This window comes from Drosophila ananassae, chromosome XR, assembly GCF_017639315.1.
Source record: "Drosophila ananassae strain 14024-0371.13 chromosome XR, ASM1763931v2, whole genome shotgun sequence".
Classification (NCBI taxonomy): Eukaryota; Metazoa; Arthropoda; class Insecta; order Diptera; family Drosophilidae; genus Drosophila; species Drosophila ananassae.
In genome coordinates, this window is record NC_057932.1 from 18,967,595 (window position 1) to 18,986,358 (window position 18,764).

General features: G+C 43.5%; 3 protein-coding genes and 1 long non-coding RNA gene across 7 annotated transcripts in view; 3 read left to right on the plus strand and 1 right to left on the minus strand.

Moving 5' to 3' along the window:
- The first annotated feature begins 19 nt into the window (after window positions 1–19).
- LOC6504518 (transportin MOS14) lies at window positions 20–2,010 on the plus strand. Its single transcript, XM_001967020.4, has 3 exons — window positions 20–221; window positions 274–912; window positions 966–2,010. Exons 1-3 carry the CDS (start codon window positions 219–221, stop codon window positions 1,827–1,829), a joined length of 1,506 nt encoding a protein of 501 aa, XP_001967056.2. The 5' UTR covers window positions 20–218; the 3' UTR covers window positions 1,830–2,010.
- Window positions 2,011–4,542: 2,532 nt separating this feature from the next.
- LOC6504394 (phospholipid-transporting ATPase ABCA3) lies at window positions 4,543–11,353 on the minus strand. Its single transcript, XM_001967022.4, has 10 exons — window positions 10,310–11,353; window positions 9,972–10,115; window positions 8,625–9,917; window positions 8,081–8,460; window positions 7,568–8,020; window positions 7,176–7,516; window positions 6,188–6,511; window positions 5,751–6,117; window positions 4,929–5,678; window positions 4,543–4,868 (listed from the first exon to the last, which is right to left on the minus strand). The coding sequence occupies exons 1-10, from the start codon at window positions 11,180–11,182 to the stop codon at window positions 4,682–4,684; spliced, it is 5,112 nt and encodes a 1,703-aa protein (XP_001967058.1). The 5' UTR covers window positions 11,183–11,353; the 3' UTR covers window positions 4,543–4,681.
- A 2,284-nt stretch (window positions 11,354–13,637) lies between these two features.
- LOC123257567 lies at window positions 13,638–14,871 on the plus strand. Its single transcript, XR_006507670.1, has 2 exons — window positions 13,638–14,005; window positions 14,278–14,871. It is a non-coding gene; the product is annotated as an uncharacterized LOC123257567 (long non-coding RNA).
- A 2,667-nt stretch (window positions 14,872–17,538) lies between these two features.
- LOC6504520 (glycine-rich protein DOT1) overlaps window positions 17,539–18,764 on the plus strand; it is an 87,249-nt gene continuing 86,023 nt past the window's right edge. Inside the window, exon 1 of one of the 4 annotated variants that reach the window (XM_032452378.2) lies at window positions 17,539–17,673. The gene's annotated coding sequence lies outside the window, so the exon portion shown is untranslated. The remainder of the gene's footprint in view (window positions 17,674–18,764) is intronic. The other 3 variants (XM_032452377.2, XM_032452374.2, XM_032452375.2) reach the window with 3 other exon arrangements.

Consider the following 18,764-nt stretch of genomic DNA (forward strand, 5'->3'; position numbering starts at 1 on the left):
AGTTTTCAATTTCATCCACTTGCCTGGAACATTCCGGATAACCTTCAATCTTTGTTGAGATCTCACAGTGAGCACTAGCTTTTCCGATTTTTTCGAGAATATTTTCCAAGAGTCTAATATTTGTTTCTCAAATAAAAGCAATCGGGTTTTGTGAACCGCATTTTTCCAAATTTAACTTAAGTTTTGAGTTGAATATTGTGACTTATTTGATTATCATCATGGTAAGATTTAAAAACAAAATAATAGTTTAAAAAAATAACAATTTCCACCCAGTCTATGTCGATCTTCTACCGCAAGAGAGCGTCGAACCCCTACACCAAGGAGTCTGTCACCGAGGCCCTGAAGACCCTGGTCGGGGAGGGCTCCACCCGGAGGGACAGATACCTGAGGCGCTTCCAGAGGTCCCCCAACGCCTGGCCGGCCCTGGACGAGATCCTGGCCGACGTGGAGGCCCAGCCCATGCACGTGCTCCTCTTCGCGGCCACCACCATCCGCTCCAAGATCAAGCGCGAGGCGCACACCATGCCCGTGGAGAGGATCCTCCAGCTGAAGAGCGGCCTGACCCAGTGCCTCCAGGAGGCGGCCCTCCTGCCCGCCGGCCGGCCCCTGATCATCCAGCTAGGCCTCTGCCTCATCGACCTGGGGCTCCACTTCGCCTCGTGGAGCTACGAGCTGGCCGAGCTCTCCGAGAAGATGGTCTCCGAGAACCGCCCGGAGCACATCCGGGTCTTCCTCGAGCTCCTGCAGCTGCTGCCCGAGGAGGCCCGCGAGTACGTCGTCAACGTGTCTCCCACCCGGGAGAACTTCATCGAGCGTCGCCTCTGGGTGCAGGCCCCCCACGTGGTGACCCTCATGGGGCAGCTGATGGGCTACCAGAGCATAGGGCTCGAGGGCGAGAAGCAGTGTCTGAAGGTATGTCCTAGGTAGGTGCTATACCTTCTCTTCGACAAGCCCTTCTCCCCCAGGTGTGTGCTGCCTGGACGCGATTCGGCTACATGGACGCGGAGGACCTGATCAACAGCCGGGTGATCCTGCGGGCGCACCTCATCCTGCTGCACGAGGAGGAGGAGCTGCACGCAGAGGCCTCCGACCTGGTGGTGGCCCTGCTGGAGTCGGCCAGCATCGCCAACGACCTGGAGCTGGAGGTCTTCGAGATGGGCAGCGGCCTGGAGGACAAGTTCCTGGGGGCGGTGGCCCAAGACAAGAAGGCCCTCGTGGCCAACTACGTGGCCGTATTCCTGCAGCTGGCCGCCACGACCTACACGGTGACCCAAGGCGCCAAGACCCTTGTGGCCGAGGACCGTAGAAGAAGGGTCTTTGGGCTGCTCCTCCACGTGGCGAGGTACTGCGAGTGGTACCCCGTGGAGCAGACCCTGAACCTGTGGCGGAAGCTCCTGCAGGAGCCCCATGTCGCCGCCTTCGAGCCCCTCGTCCAGGACCTGATGAGGATCCTCTTCGACCGCATCCAGTTGCGCGACTCCCACCAGGACTCTGGCCTGCGCCGCTCCTCCCGCTTCGGCCTCTTCCGCCAGCGAGTCGCTGACATCCTGAAAGCCATGGCCCCGCAGGTACCCCCCGCCGTCATGGACGCCCTCTTGGCCACCGCCCAGAACCCCGCTAGCCCCTGGATGCAGGTGGAGGCCGCCGTCTTCTTCCTCACGCACTTCATCGGCAGCTTCGCCCACCTGAAGACCTCCTTGTACGAGCGCCTCCTGGCGATCCTCTCGCAGCGCCCCCAGCCCGTCTTCCGCCGGGTGGAGCGCCGTCTCCAGAAGGGCCTCAAGAAGCAGGCCACTGTCGGGGGCGAAGTCAACTGCTCGTCCTGCTAGACCTTCTAGATCCTGGATCCTCTAGATCCTCCCAAATTGTTGGTGCATTCAGTTCGGATATGTTCAAATTTTTGGTTTTTTCCTTTGGCCGTTCAGTTTTCAAATTTGCGGTTCCGCGAAATGCCATTCCGATTGCATTTTTCAAATTACTTTGTAACGCGAATAAACTTTTTGGTATTAATCCTGTGCAGCGCCCTCTTTCGGCGGAACAGATCCCGTGCAGAAGTCCCTATCCATCGATAGGATCCGTGCAGAGGTCCTTATTCATCGATAGATTCTAGGGATGGCAGCCGGCTTACCGATATTCACCGTGCAAAGGACCCTTCTCATCGATAGGTACCGTGCAGAAGTCCTTTTTCATCGATAGATTCTAGGGATGGGAGCCTGCTTGATCCCAAATCAAGTTGCTTTTCTCAACTTTTCCCAAGGGATCCCCTTGGAAATGCCAGAAACCCCCATTTGGCCCACTGGGATGTCTATATCTCAGCCAATTCTCATCCGATCCTCAAGCGGATTGTTTTTATCGATTTCTGCATCGATTCCTGACAATTCTGCATCAAAATCCGAATGCAAAATATTTTTCAGATTTTTTCTCAACTTTTCCCATGGGACCCCCTTGCAAATCCCAGAAACCCCCATTTGGCCCACTGGGACGTCTATATCTCGGCCAATTCTCATCCGATTCTCAAGCGGATTGTTTTTATCGATTTCTACATCGATTCCTGACAATTCTGCATCAAAATCTGAATGCAAAATATTTTTCCGATTTTTTCTCAACTTTTCCCATGGGATCCCCTTGGAAATCCCAGAAACCCCCATTTGGCCCACTGGGACGTCTATATCTCAGCCAATTCTCATCCGATCCTCAAGCGGATTGTTTTTATCGATTTCTACATCGATTCCTGACAATTCTGCATCAAAATCTGAATGCAAAATATTTTTCAGATTTTTTCTCAACTTTTCCCATGGGATCCCCTTGGAAATCCCAGAAACCCCCATTTGGCCCACTGGGACGTCTATATCTCAGCCAATTCTCATCCGATTCTCAAGCGGATTGTTTTTATCGATTTCTACATCGATTCCTGACAATTCTGCATCAAAATCTGAATGCAAAATATTTTTCAGATTTTTTCTCAACTTTTCCCATGGGACCCCCTTGCAAATCCCAGAAACCCCCATTTGGCCCACTGGGACGTCTATATCTCGGCCAATTCTCATCCGATTCTCAAGCGGATTGTTTTTATCGATTTCTACATCGATTCCTGACAATTCTGCATCAAAATCTGAATGCAAAATATTTTTCCGATTTTTTCTCAACTTTTCCCATGGGACCCCCTTGGAAATCCCAGAAACCCCCATTTGGCCCACTGGGACGTCTATATCTCAGCCAATTCTCATCCGATCCTCAAGCGGATTGTTTTTATCGATTTCTCATCGATTTCCGATAATTCTGGATCAAAATCTGAATACGATAACTCCCTATTTGGCCTGCGACCATAGGGCCAATTTCCACCCCGAAATATTTTTAAATCGATTTTAGATCGATTATCTCCAATTCCCCATCAAATTCTGATTTTTTGTCTCAATTCTAGTAATTTAAGCGTTTTTGGCGCCAAAAACAATATTTTTCCGGAAGTCGGCCATGTGGCTATAATTCGCAACCGATTCTGGCTGGGCCTATATAAGGCGACCCGACTGAGTGAAAATTTTTTCCGAAAACAATTTTTTTTTTTTTTTTCCTTGTTTTTGTTGTAATAAAAGTGTCAATGAAGCACAAATTTTATGGAAGTGGTCTATCAAAGTGCCTGCAGATGCCCGCCCTCCGGGAAGTGGATCGGTGGCCGCTGAACGCCGTCCTGGCCGACGAGGATGAAGGTGTCGCCACTCCGGTTCTGATGCCAGTGGACATACAGTAGAAGCTCTTGTCGCTGTTGTATCCGTCGGAGTATCCTTTCATCAGCTGGTTGGGAGTCCACTTAATGGTAAGTGACTGGATGCCCTGGTAGAGGCTCAGGTAGCCGGGAATCGGCACCCGACACGTCCTTGGGCAAGACGAGGACGCCGTAGAGGAGGGTGGTGCGGGAGTTATGGTGCAGTGACTCCAGGTGGGTGGTGTCCTTTTCCCGGCACTGATCCTGTGCCGCTGAACCTGATGCAGTGAAAATTATTTAATTATTTTTTGTTTCTTTGCAGGATAATCTGACCAAGATGCCTACCAGCTCATCCGCACAGGGATCGGACCTTCGCCCGGGTGAACTCGAGGGCGCAGGGCCCCACCAGCAGGGAGCTCAGTATGGAGCCGTAGTCCGGATCGGCGACCAGCGCCTCCCGGTCGTAGTAGCTGCTGGCGTTGCCCACCAAGTGCTCAATGATCTTCGCCAGCCGGATCCACAGGTACCACCTGTGGGCCATTGGACACCGTGTTGATGGTGGTCACTGAGCTGCTCCTGCCGCTGCCCTTGCCCTGTCGCTGCTGGAGGAGGAGGATGGCTCTCCTGGGCCGTGCAGAAGTCCTTATTAATCGATAGATTCTAGGGATGGCAGTTGGCTGATAAAAACATCGATATTCCACACTGGCAGCAGAAAAACTGTTGTAGAAGGGATATATTTTAAAAATTTAAAAATTTTAAAATATATGAATCTTTTGTTTTTTTTTTTTTTAAATGGTAATAATTATATAAATATAACACGGACATTTAAGGTGATTTTAGAGGTGATATAGCTCTCCTCCTTTCAGAAAACATCTCAATTTCAGTTGAAACTTATGTAGAAATTTATTATTTTTTCGAAAGTGTGAAAAAAGTATCCAAAAATTGTTTGTAAATTTGTGTTTTTCCATAATAACTAGTCGTTTAGGGATGGGGCTCCTCAAAATCTCGATCGTAGACGTAAATTTCCAGACCCATTCGCATATTTCGGGTGATGAAGTAGTCCTCGATGTTCATTTCAAAAGCGTCCTTGCGAATGATCAAAAATATTTCCGAAAATGAGGTTGAGTCGATTGGCATTTGGAAAACCATAGAGTCCTCCTTCTCTCGCCTAAAGGACATAGCACGCCAGGATATTATGTATATTTTGGAAATAAAAGAAGAAACTTACTTGAGAACGGCCTCGGGGAATTTAATTTCCATAAAGGCGCTGAACTTTTTCTGCGGCGACATGGGGAAGTGATTGATCCGGTTCCAGGTGGTCCTGGACATGCTGACATTCGGGTTGACCTTTCGCTTGAATCGCACCTCCAGCTGGTAGCCCTCCTCGTAGTTCTGGCTGACCTCGTCGAAGGATCCGACCATCCACAGCTGTCCCGACATCAGGACGGGTATCCTCTGGCATAGCCTCTCCGCGTCCAAGTTATTCAGATGTGTGTAGATGAAGCTGGAGCCCCGCGACTGCATCAGCGAGGTAACTGTGAAGACGGTCCTCTTCCCGGTGGGATCTATACCAGCCGGCACCCCATCGATCAGGACCAGTTGTGGCGATCCCATCACAGCCACTCCGAATAGCAGACGACGCGTCTGTCCGGAGGTACAGAGGCGCACCGACTGATTCCAGCAGGAGGTGAGGGCCAGCATCCGCAGCAGGGACTCTGACAGTTCCCGGGCCATGGTCTTGCGATGGCCCTGGATGAGGGCCATCAGGAACATCAGTTCCCGGGGCGTGTACTCCGCCGGCAGGCGGTCCCACTGCGGGCAGTAACCGATGAGGCGATAGCACCTCAGGCGGTATCTCTCCATCGAATGACCACAGATCCAGATCCGGCCACTTCTCATCTTGGTCTCACCCACTAGGACTTTCAGGAGAGTGGTCTTGCCGGAGCTATTGGTTCCTGATATATTAACGCATTCTTTTCTAGAATTTTTTGGCGTAGAATTATGGGAGTAGTTTCTTAGTAATATGTGTTATTTAGGGAGCGGGACTCACTTCTCCAAAAAGAAATCCAAATTCTTGAGAATATCAACCTTACGCCTCTTGACACAGATGCCCAAGAGGACGGCGGCATGTTCTGGACGGGATCTTGAGGGCATTCGGCTAACCCGATGGTGTTCGGTCTGGGCGGGTGCGTTCGCCGTTGGCATGGACACATGGCTGCGGATCATCCAGCTGTTGGACATGTCCTCACCTCCTGGCAAGTGATTGGATCTCTTGGAGCTGCCGCGACAGAACCCGAAGCCCATAATCGAATGGAACTCGACGAACAACATGGCGATGGCGGCCACGAACAAATGACATGTCAGAACAATGAACAAATTGGCCAGTCGAGTGTCCGGGGCAGTGAAGGTTATTTCCTCTGAAATTAGCAAAAAAAATAACAAATAGTACTAACAAAAAAATAGTTAATTAAAATATAAAAACTTAACTGCAACAATTGGGAACGGAGTTGCAATTGTAGACCACTTTGGAGGCGAATCTGACAAAGTTATCGGAGCAGATTATCTGATGCTCGACGGTTAGGAAGAGTATGAAGATGATCTCGGCCACCACATAGAAGGCGAAGAACTGCAGGACAGTGGAGGGCTTGATGGAGTGATGGGAGTACACTATGGTGTAGCACACCACTCCCACACTGGCCATGCAGCAGAGACTCATGTAGCCCAGGCAGGGATTCGAGCAGATCTCGGCCACCAAGTAGGTGGAGAAGACCAGCCACAGGCAGCCCATCACGAAGACCAGCATGAGGAAAACTGAAAGGGGAAGGGAAAGGGGATTAGGGGGAAATTTTTATCGAAAAAATCGAAATAGATTTTACTTTTTTTTTAAGATTTTACTTTTCTATTTGAAAATATGATTCATATTAAATATTATTAAGGATATAAAACATATTATCAATAAAATCTAGAGGCTTTTGGGCATTTCCAAACCGATAACTATCGATATTTTGTAGTTTACAGGTTTTTACAATTTATTAAATAATTTTAAAGTCTATTTCAGCAAAAACTAAAGTGAAATACTTATTTTCAAGATTTAATTTAATTTAATTCAACAGTTGGAAGTGTAAAGAAATCGATAAATCATCGATTTTTTATAGTTAATGGGTTTTAAAGTTATTTTAGGTAATTATAAAGTATCCTAAAGCCACTAAACACTAAAGAGAGCGAAACACTAATATATTTTCTTTAGGCTTAAAAAAATAAAAAAATGTATTAAATATGAGATAGATGGCTTATTTTCAAGATCTAGTTACTATTCTTCAGTTGGAAGTGTAAAAAAATCGATAACTCATCGATAAAATACTAAAACCTATCATACATGGAAGAACTAAGTTACAATTAACAGTAAAATATCGATTTAGAGCAAAAGAATGCTTCACAAAATCGATAACTTATCGATTAAACTGACTGGACTTACAGTAGAAGGACAAATTGTGAACAGGATGAAGGTAAATTGCGACCATGGCCAGCAGAACCAAAGTGTGAACCACCATGAGGAGCAAGTCGTAGAGGAGAGTGTAGCTCCAGTATGTGACGAATCTGGCGCCAGCCAGGAACTGTTGCTTCTTCAGAGTACTGCATCGCTCCCGGATCAGATAAATAGAGAGTGCTGGCCAAATGAAGCCCAGCAGGAAGCAGAGATTAATGGCCAGGACACTGCCCACGCCATGAGAGCCGGGCGGAAAGGTATCTATTTTAGTGGCGAACTTCAAAGGCTTCAAGGTGACATCGATGGTGGCTTCTTCGTCGAAGAAGTGCCTGAAAGTAGGTCCTTTTTAGAGCCATTACTATCCAAAACTAGTCCCTTACCTGGCCACCGCATTATGGACCACATTGAGGGCAAAGGGAGCGGCATGAAGTGGAATATTATTGAACCAGGCGGTCACCACTTCGCGATCGAAGGTGGCCCCGAACATGAACTTGTAGTTGACATTGCTGGTCAGTTCCGAGTTGTTCAGCAGGGCGTACTTCTCGTCATCACTCTTGGCCAGGTTGAGGACATTGGCATCGTACCAGTAGAGCAGTTCCCGGTAATAGGCATGCATATCGGTGGCGTCCTTGTCATTGGAGAAGAGTTCGGCGAAGGCATCGATCGTCGGCAGCTGGCTGAGGTTGTAGGTCAGCGGGATCAGTTCGTAGTTCTTCCCATAGATGAAGGTCCCGGCGAAGGTGCACAGGAAGGCCACCAGAAAGCCAAAGAACTCGAACAGCTTCACGATCCAATGTCTTTTGGCCAAAATCCAACGCTTTAGGAAGATGGCTCTGCCAAGGAAGATTACTATTTACGATCCTTATAGCTGGAAGATCAAGGATCTATAGTACCTGCACTGTAGAAGTCCCAACTTCACTCCACTCAACCTCCCCTTCTGGTCGGCCTCGTCCAAAGTCGCATAGTACTCGTCCACCAGGGTATTTGGATTATCCATCGACTGGGTGCCTCCCATTGGATCGTTCTCCTCGCATCCGAACCTCAGGAAGATCTCCTCCATTGAGGTGTCCCTTATCCGGAAACTGACCACATCCAGCTTCTTCATATTCTCCTCCAGATCGTCTATGAGGTAGGGGAACTGATCCTCGTACTTGTTCTCCAGAACGAAGGTGATTTTGTAGCCAATGTTGGTCTCAATGGTAAGATTTGGCATGTACTGGGCCATTAGGGCGTTGAGTTCTCGAATCTTACAGTTTCTGCCTTTGACACAGGTCTAGAGGATAGGAGGGTTTATGAAAACAAGGGTCTAGGTGTAGTTATAGGTTGTCTCAAGTCCTAAAGGAAGATTGTTGTCCTTCTGTCCTGTTGTAGATGTCTCTGTCTGTCCTCTAATGGACTCTACTCCTTTGTCCTTCAGTCTGTAGAGTAAAGACTCACCAATCTATAGCCATGTCCATACATATTCTTCAGAAACGGCTTAGTCCCCGTACACTTGAGCTCTCCATTCGACATGATGGCCATGCGATCGGCTATGTTTTCGGCCAATACCGGTGAGTTGGAGACCAGGATGATGGTCCTGCGGGACTTCTCCTCATTGATCAAAGCCCAGACGAGGGCCTGGGAGCCCTTGTCCAGGTCGGAGTGGACATCATCGATGAGGATAATGGGACTATGCCCCACAAAGGCGCAACAAATGGTAACGAGGCACATGTCGCGTTGCGTCAGGTTTCGGAGGCGTTTGTTCTTGATTGTGTCCAGTTGAAGGGTGGACATGTAGAAGGCCACCTGCTCGTCCACCTCCGTGGAGCTGTGCATGCCCTTCACCCGGCAAATGAACCTCAAATTGTCCATCACCGTGAGGCTGGAGAGGAGCATGTCGCTGTTGAAGGCGATGCCCAGTTCCATGGAGGCGGCCTTCCGTTCCGTTTGGATGTTATAGTTCGAGACCATGACAGTGCCGCGACTGGGCTCCTGCAGACCGGCCAGAATCTTCAACAGTGTCGACTTGCCACATCCATTGTGGCCCATGAGGACGGTGACCTCGTTCTCGTAGACATTCCAGGTGAAGAGATTGAGGGCCGGACGGTCGTTGGGAGCGAATCGCTTGCAGAGCTTCTTGATTTTGATCTTGAAGCGTCGATGGGAGGGTTCCACCTCGTAGATCTTGGTGGAGTTCACCCCAATGCCCTGGCCCTGGTGGCTGAAACTGTCCCCCCGATCATGGTATCCGTCCTCCCCCAAACTATTCGATCGATTCGGTCTCTTCAGCTTCTGGGTGGACCGATCCACGCCCCGCCACATATCCAGATACATCCCGACGATGGAGTAGATCACCGCATGGGTTAGGAACACCCAGGTACTGGTCTGCACCGATATGGGGCCATTGTTGTAGTTCAGATCGTAGGAGATGTTGTCCCAGGTGTTCTGGAACAGCATTTCCCGTTCCACAATGCACTCAAACACCATCATCGCCACGACATTGGGCAGGAGGAAGGAGGCATAGCGCAGTGTAAGGATCTTGACTTCCGGATTGTTCCACAGGACAAAGGAGGGCATGTAGGACACCGCCCAGACGATGGTGACCACCCGAACGGCATGGACAGTGTCCCGGAAGAAGGATGATATCATCATGACCATGCCAGTGCTGGACAGGTTGTAGGTCATCAGGACAAGGAGGACGATGTACCAGGGGGTCTGGGTCAGCACGGCATGATCGTTACTCCAGTGGACCTGAAATACTTCTCGTTTCTAGTCTGTTTCCTTTGGATTTTAGGCTTTTTTTACCTTCAGGAGAAGTGTCACGATCAAGGAACTGATGAATAAGTAAAGGACTCCCTTGAAATACCACGACAGAAAGTGAATTATGTTGCCAATGTTCATATTGATGAGAAATAAACGCAATTGCGACTGTTTTTCGCTAACCATTTGCTGGAAAAAAGGATAATTGCCCAAAGTTATAGCTCTTCCCCTGCTAGAACCAGTTGGGAATTGTAAGGGAGAAAGCGTAAAAGCGCTGCTATAATTCCTAATCGGTTCTGGCGAGAAAGGCATGAAAAGTTGTGCCGAAAAATCTCTAAAAAATATCCAAAAAATCTCTAAAAAAAATCTGTAAAAAATCTCACCCAAGCCAGCAACTGTGATGGAAACAGATAGCCCATTATAATCAGCAATGCCATTCCGTACTCCAGAAATATCATCAATGAGTCCTCCTTCCGCCCAAGAACCGGAAACCGTCTTAGTACCACCTTCGGTAGAGGCTTCCGGCTAATGACTTGAAGAAAGGACTCCGTGACTGTCTTCTGCATTCGAATGAATCCCTCCCGGACGTAGCCAACATAGCCACCCGTATACGGCTGATTCAGCCGGTTTAAGGTGTAATCCCTTGGATCGTCCTTGTAGAGAGTCATCCAGTTGGCCACCGCAAAGACGCCCTCCGACCGGCGCAGCTCGCTGGGCAGGATGATCGTGTAGTTGAGGACCGGCTTGATGGACATGTCACTGGCCAGGACCCCATCCTCAAACACATAGTCCACCTCGAAGTGGGAGTTGTCGAAACAAATTCCCGCGAATATGTGATCCGTACGGATGGCCTCCTCCAGGTCCTCGCAAACGGCATACTTGGAGATCTTCATGGAGGTCAGGGATCGGGCCGCTATCATCATTAGCTCCTCGAATATGTTGTAGGACTCGGGCGCCCATCCAATGATCAGTTCCGGGCAGAACGTATTACTTCCGTAGTTATGATCCTTGGCCGATTTCTGGGATCGCTCCATCGCCTCGATCATCTCCAGCCAGGATCGATCCAAGTCGATCGGTTCGTACACCTTGTCCGATCTCTGGTCCACTGGGATCACACATCGCAGTATCACTGCCATCATGGTGAAGAGGGGGGCGGAGAAGGTCAGGATCGTCAGTTCCAATGGATTCGATATCTGTATCTTGTGGTTCTTCCAGTTCATCAACAAGAACTTTCGAATATAATCGCGAACGGTCATTTTGTATTTTATTTATTTTTTATTTTTTAAATCTAAAGAAAGTAATATAGTAATAAGAATAAAATATGTCTTCTAATGGCACTATTTTTTATCTATTTTTTATGGAAGTTTTTCCTTAATAACTTTCTATTTCTTTAACTTTCTGATTTACTTCCAACTGTAGGTCTGATTTTTGGCAACAGGTTACTAAGACTATTTTAATTTAATAAGAAAATTAAGTTTTTTTTTTTAAGTGCTTAAAAGTGATAAAAAATATTTAAAAAAAAATTAAATTTTATGAAATTAAAACAATTAAAAAATACAGTTAACTTAAGATACGGTTAAAACAGATACAAAACAGAAGATACAGTAATACAGTTAAGATACAGTTAAAAAATATATCCTCTTTTTAAATCCTTTTTTCTTTTCATTTTCCAGACCAATTTCCAATAATACAACTCTCCTCTCTTTATTTTTGTTCTCACACTCTTTGGCCTTTCCTTTTATCGCTTTGTTGTCATATCCGCTCTCGAGTGCCCCTTCGAGATGGTCATCCTGCCGTTATGTGCCCTCCTTTTCACACACACACACACACACTTACGTATGTAGCGACATCTATATAGAAGATATAGATATATCGTGTCAGTCGCATGTTGATTTTTGGCAACATGCAGGCGTATTTATTTATCCTTTGGCATAACATTTTTATTGCATTCTAAAGCAAACAAATGACAATAAAAGCTTTTACGAATGTCCCTGCCCCCTGCCTCCCTGCCTCTCTGCCTCTGAATGGAAATAGTAGGAGAGAAGGAGAGCCGAGTGGGCCTTAAAATGGCACCAGAGTGTAAAAAAACTGCCAAAAAAAGAGAGAGCTTGGGGGAAATTCACAGGGAGGAGAAATTGTAGGGTATTGGCCAGAAATAGTTCAAGTTTTATCAACTAAGTACTACATTTTTCATATAGAATTTATAAAAGATCGGCTAAAATAATTTAAATTGCAGTTTAAAAATGCTTTCTATCTACTCTTAGCACCTGGAATTAGCACCTTTCCCGAGAGCTGAGAACTTTTCCTCCGCCAAGAATTAAACATTCTCTGGAAAGTCCCTATGAACTTCCACCTTGGCTCTCAAGTGCACTCTCTCTTCCCGCTCGATCGGAATTACTCCCACCTTTCCCGTGGGCTGAGAACTTTTCCTCATGGGAGAGTTAAACATTCTCTGGAAAGTCCTTTAGAACTTCCACCTTGGCTCTCACGTGCACTCTCTCTTCCCGCTCGATCGGAATTACTCCCACCTTTCCCGTGGGCTGAGAACTTTTCCTCATGTGAGAGTTAAACATTCTCTGGAAAGTCCTTTAGAACTTCCACCTTGGCTCTCACGTGCACTCTCTCTTCCCGCTCGATCGGAATTACTCCCACCTTTCCCGTGGGCTGAGAACTTTTCCCCATGTGAGAGTTAAACATTCTCTGGAAAGCCCTAAAGAACTTCCACCATGGCTACCAACCTGCTACTTTTTGCACTCTCTCTCCCGCACGATCAAAATGGCTGCCACTTTTCCAGCCATCTTCCCGCGAGCTTAAAACTATCCGTCATTTTGTCTTCGAACTCATTCCCGCTGCGGCGGTTGACGGTGGTGGTTTAAGTTAGCTTAAGTTCCGCGAACTCGAATTTTTTTTAATCGTATGAACCGCGGTGAACCAAATTAAAAAAAGTGTTTTATAAAAAAAGTGGTATAAACAAGTGTTTAAAAAAAGTGGCTACAAAAAGTTATTTTTTTTTAAGTTTGAAAAAAAAATGTTTTAAAAAATAAACTTAAAAAAATGTTTGGACAAAAAAATGGTTTAAAAAGAGTGATTTAAAAAATTAAGCTTAGAAAAAGTGTTTAAAAATGTTTTAAAAAGTCAAGAATTAAACCTTCTCCGGCAAAAACTTACACCTCGGCCACCATCCTGCTCTTCATTGAACTCACTCTCCCACTCGATCGAAATTATTCTCAACTTTCCCGTGAGGTGAGAACTTTTCCTCATGCGTGACTCAGAGAGTTCTTAAGAACTTCCACCATGGCCAGCATCGTGCTCCTTATTGCACTCTCTCTCCCGCACGATCAAAATGGCTGCCACTTTTCCAGCCATCTTCCCGCGAGCTTATAACTATCCGTCATTTTGTCTTCGAACTCATTCCCGCTGCGGCGGTTGACGGTGGTGGTTTAAGTTAGCTTAAGTTCCGCGAACTCGAATTTTTTTTTAAATCGCGGCGGAAAAAGTGTTGTGAAAAAAATGTTTAGCGCGGACTCTAACTTTTTTTTTTTAAATCGTGAAAAAATCGTGGTGGAAAAAGTGTTGTGAAAAAAGTGTTTTTAAAAAAACTTTGTTTAAAAAAAAAGTTTTAAAACAAATTTTGGAAAGGAATTTTGTTTTAAATGTTAAAAAATAAGTGGCTTAAGAAGTGTTTTTGTATTTTTATAGTTCAAAAAACAATGTTTTTACAAATATGTAACAAAAAAGTGATTTAAAAAATGATGCTTAAAAAAAGTGTTAAAGAAATATTTAAAAAGTCAAGAATTAAACCTTCTCCGGCAAGAACTTCCACCTCGGCCACCATCCTGCTCTTCATTGAACTCTCTCTCCCGCTCGATCGGAATTACTCTCACCTTTCCCGTGAGCTGCGAACTTTTCCTCATGCACGAGTTAGAGAGTTTTTAACTTCCATCACCAGCATCGTGCTCCTTATTGCACTCTCTCTCCCGCACGATCAAAATGGCTGCCATTTTTCCAGCCATCTTCCCGCGAGCTTATAACTATCCGTCATTTTGTCTTCGAACTCATTCCCGCTGCGGCGGTTGACGGTGGTGGTTTAAGTTAGCTTAAGTTCCGCGAACTCGAATTTTTTTTAAATCGCGGCGGAAAAAGTGTTGTGAAAAAAAATTGTACCGCGGACTCAAATTTTTTTTAAATAGTGTTAAAAAAAGTGTTAAAAAAAAGTGATATTTTTTTTTAATGTTTTAAAAAACAGTATTTTAAAAAAAGTGTTAAAAAAAGTGTTTTGAAAAAGTGTTTAAAATAAAGTGATTAGTTAAAATAAATACAAATGGAATATATTTTTTTCGTTTTTTTTTAGTTTTTGGTGAAAATTTGTTAGAGACCGATTGAAATAGAAAATTGAATAAAATTTGAAATTGGAAAGTGAAAATAACGGTAAGTTTCTTTATTGCATCTTGTTTTTTTTTTTAATTTTATGGAATGTGTGATTTTTCTTTGTAGTTGATTAAATTTTTGAGTTAATTGAATTTTTTATAGTACATTTAAAATTCGTTTTAATTTCTTTCGCTGCCCGCTTGCTTGTTTTTTTTTTAATTTGTTTCTGCTCCCCATCCGTTTCCATTTTTCAATCGTTTCCTTGGGCCCTGCGCTTCACATTCAATTGCATTTATTGACCGAAGAAATATTTTATTACTTTACGCTTGGCAAATATTAGTTGCCCATCGTGAAAAGGTTGGTTGGCTGCCTAGGGGAGGGGGGTGGGGTTTTATGGTTGCGTTTTTTTCTTTGCCCTCTCTCTCTCCCCCTTTTATTTTTTGGGAGGCTCTTTTTTTTCTAGCTGGAGGCTGGAAGAGTGGATGGATGGCTGGAAGGAAAGGACGGCAAGGAGGGGAGGAGAGGGGAGCTTAGAGCAAATTTCTTGTCATTGACGCAGGCAGCGACATGAAACGATGATTCTGTCCTTGTCCTGTCCTGTCCTGTCCTGTCTTGGCTAATATATCCGACTGGCATCCGGCTGTCCCCTGGCCAGCCCCCCTTGCGAAAACCCCTCTCTTTCGCACTCACTCACTTTGATTTCTTGGCAGGGATTTTTTTTTACTCATCCTTACACGGAAAAAAATGTATTTTTATTAAATTTAGTTTTTAATTATTTCTTTTTTTAAATTATTTTTTTTTTTAAATTTTTTTTTAACTAATATTTTTTGAAATTGAAATAAAGTTCACCGTAGTTTTTTTTGTCAGTGTTCTCCCCATTTTTTCTCGTTTTTTTTAGGACTCGATGAACTTTGGCAAATATTTTGGTCATAGCCGAGATTTGCGTGCCTTGCCAATGGTTTTGTTTGTTCTGCTGTGTCCAGTCATTCCTCCAGCCGCCAGCCTCCGTCCTGCCTCCTCCTTTGGCGTCTTCCTCCTCTCTCTACCTACCTACCCCTTTAGCCCCCCCCTCTTGCCACCCCCCGAAAAAAACCAAATGTGGGTAATTCGGTCATGAATATGCGAACAATTCCAACCATTGTCCGAGAAGCATTTTTTGGGTGCGCATATTTGTCGCAAATGGACTACATTACGACATTACAGTTATCTTTTGATATGTGAGCTGACTTTGTCTATGTGTGTGTGTGTGTGTGTGTTAGTTGCTCTCTACATAATATCTCATAGAGGACATTACGGCCCAAAAGTCTAAATAAAGAAAGTCAGCCAAATGTCCCATAAAGTATACGTACTTTAGGGTGGACAAAAAAAATATTTATTTTTTTTACATAATTTTAATAATAAATAATTTTAATAATAATAAAAAACAAAAAGGTTACCTAAGGGTTAAATTAGCTAGGAAGATGAGTACGCAAATTACAGTTAGGCGAAGTTGGAGCATGTGGAGCAATGAGAGAGCAGTGAGAGAGCATTGAGAGAATCTGATCATGGAGGCTCTCTCTCTCTCTACTTCCAAGTAGAAATTTACCGTTTTTTGCTTCTTGCTTTGCAGCATTACAGTTATAATTAAATAAATAATTATTTGAAACAAAAAAAAAATAGTAAATATCACTCATACGCCCCGTTAAACTTGGGGCCACCCTAAGTGTATAATATTATGTGAGTGTGTTTAGTGTGCATAAACAACAACAACAACAACAGCAATAACAAACAAACAAACAAAGGCCGCATAACATTAAAATGTAACACAAAAAGCCACAAAACACAACACAAGACAACACACCACTAACAATAACAACAAAATCAACATTGCTCATGTTCTGTGTGTGTGTGTGATTAAAATTAAAACCAGCGGCGACATGTTGAACTTGAAAAATTTGTTGTGTGTGTTGTTTGTGTTGCTTATGACAACAACAACAATAATAGAGAGCATCATCATTCAGCAAAACAACAACAAATAGCCAGAAGCTGAAAGACTATCTACAAAAACAACACACACAGCGAACTACACATACCCTATAGTTATTTTTATTTTATTTTTTTAGAAGCAATAAGACTAATTTGTAATTGCACTGCTAATGGCGGTATAAGTCATTCCGATTAGAAAAATCATTGTCCCATAAACGATTCCCAATTAAAATCATTGCGCTGCTAACTTTCTTTTTCTTTAGCGAGTTTGCCCCCTCCCCCACTTCTCCTCACTGCCTTTCGGCAAGGCGTGATTAAATGCCCTCAAGTGCAGGGTATTGGGGAGGCATATTAGTTTTGTAAGGAGTTTGGTGATAATAATACTATTTTATGCATTAAAATTAATTTTAAAAAATTGTTAAAAAGATAAACGTTGAAAATGGTTTTGTTTTTACTCATAAAATTATTACATTTTTAAATGCAAAACAATTTTTATTTTTACGTTTTTAAAGCAAAGTTTAAGATTTCTTGAGAAAGTCCCCCTTAAGTAGGCTATAAAAAAATATTTTCTCAATCCCAGCCAATTACTTCAATTATTTTGCTGATATTTTATTAATTTATTAAATTTATTTATTAAAAAATGATTAAAAATGTTTAAAATACTTTAAAGGCACTTTTTCATAAAAAATCACAAAAGAAAAGATTAAAGATCGAAGAAAGAGAAGAGAAAGAAAACCAAGGAGTCCCGTTACATGCACTCTCTACTCTCTGTACTCTGCACTCTCTATCATTGAGAGAAATTAGAGCACATGATTGATCATGTCCTCTCTCTCTATAGATCCTAGCGGAAATGGAAAAATTTTTAAAATTAAAGCTTTTGAAAAATAATAATTTAGAAAATTGGAAAACTAACCTATGCCACCCGGACTTGGGGAAAAAAAAGTACGGTATTTGCGTTGCACTTGCCGCCTAGAAAACAAACACACACGGACACCAGCTAGCCCTCCCTCCCCTCTACACCCCCCACAGCTGAAAAAAAAAATGAAAACAACAAATAGCTCGCTGGAACAGCTGCTTTGGCTTGGCATTGAAAAGCATTGGGAGAGAGCGATTGGGAGAGCCCGAGCGAAGATGGCGGTGGGCTGGTGGAGCTGGGGTAGCTGGGAGAGCAGTGGGGGCTGGGTGGCTGGATAGCCGAAGCGACAAAAAGCCGAAGCAACCGAAAACCGAATGGCGCGACGAACTGAGACGAAGGCCAGTGGGGAGCCGAGACCGGTTTTGGCTTTTGGCGCCCGCCGCAGTAGCCATCAGTCGACGGTGTCAGTTGGCCCACGACGGTCTTACATATTCCCCATTACTCCGGAGCCCCATTCACTTCTCTCAGTCGGATCAGATTGACGAAAAATTTCAAACGTACGTACAACCGGTGATTTCACATAAAAAAACGCGTTTCGAATCCAAAAACAAAACATTCGTAAACGATTTAAGAAACAAACCATAAAAAAAAAAACCCTAAAAAAACCTTAAAAACAGAGGAACAAAAACTAAAAAAAAAAAAGGAAATAAAAGTGCTAATGATTTGGGATTTTTTCTCACAAGTTATTGAAATTCTTAATTGTGTTTGTGCTATTTCTTTTTTTTGATTATTTTGTTTTTGTGTGGCATTAAATCATCTTCCAGCGAAAACCTCAAAAGTGTGCGAATAAAAAAAAACAAAGTGATTTCAAAAGCGACTACTATTAGTTGTAATTGTTGTTGTTGTTATGGTTGTTGTAGGTGTTGTGCCAATTAACTGTTACTTTGCATATTCAAAGTTTCCCATTTATTTTTTTTATTTTTTTTTATTTATTATTCCAAGTGTGTCAGATCGCCGACATTGATCGTGAATGATCTCGTCATCTCCGGCATTTTTTTTTGCCTTTTCTCTTTTTCTTTCTACCTGTTTTTTTTTTTTTTAGCAAAGCTAATTAGCAATTTCTGTGGCAATTACCGTTTATTTTTATATAAATTGCTGATTCCATTGATTGATTTCAATTGAGAGTTATTCTGGTCGGCCTTTGACGCAGAACTTAGTGAGAAAAGTTTTTTAAATCTAAAGTTTAAATTACAAATTTTCAAATAAAATTGACCAAATAAAAAGGTGTTTTAAGTCTGTGATTTTAATAATATAAACTAAAAAGTAAAAATGAGTAAAGAAGGTTGTAAAATAAGAAAAAAAATAGGTTTTAAAAAAAAAAAAGTCTTCAATTAACAACAATTTTAACATTTATTTTGTTGCTTATTGAAGACTTTTTTAACTCTTATGTATGTTAAAAATGTTAAAAAATATGTAAAATATGTTTAAAAAAATGTAAAAAATATGTTAAAATATAAAGAAAACTTAAAAAAAAGGCTTAAAAAAAAGGCTTAAAAAAAATGTTGTATAAATTATTCACTAAAGTTTGGATTTAATTTTGAAAGTCAATAGACTTGTAATTTAATTGATGTACTTTTTTTTAAGAGTTT

Bases quoted from the DNA above. Each gene is read 5' to 3' on its own strand.
- LOC6504394 (XM_001967022.4), bottom strand. From the start codon at position 11,182: ATGACCGTTCGCGATTATATTCGAAAGTTCTTGTTGATGAACTGGAAG. The intron at 7,517-7,567 runs GTAAGGGACTAG...ACCTACTTTCAG, and splicing joins GTCCATAATGCGGTGGCCAG to GCACTTCTTCGACGAAGAAG. The intron at 6,512-7,175 runs GTAAGTCCAGTC...TTCCCCTTTCAG, and splicing joins TCACAATTTGTCCTTCTACT to TTTTCCTCATGCTGGTCTTC.
- LOC6504518 (XM_001967020.4), top strand. The intron at 913-965 runs GTATGTCCTAGG...CTTCTCCCCCAG, and splicing joins GCGAGAAGCAGTGTCTGAAG to GTGTGTGCTGCCTGGACGCG.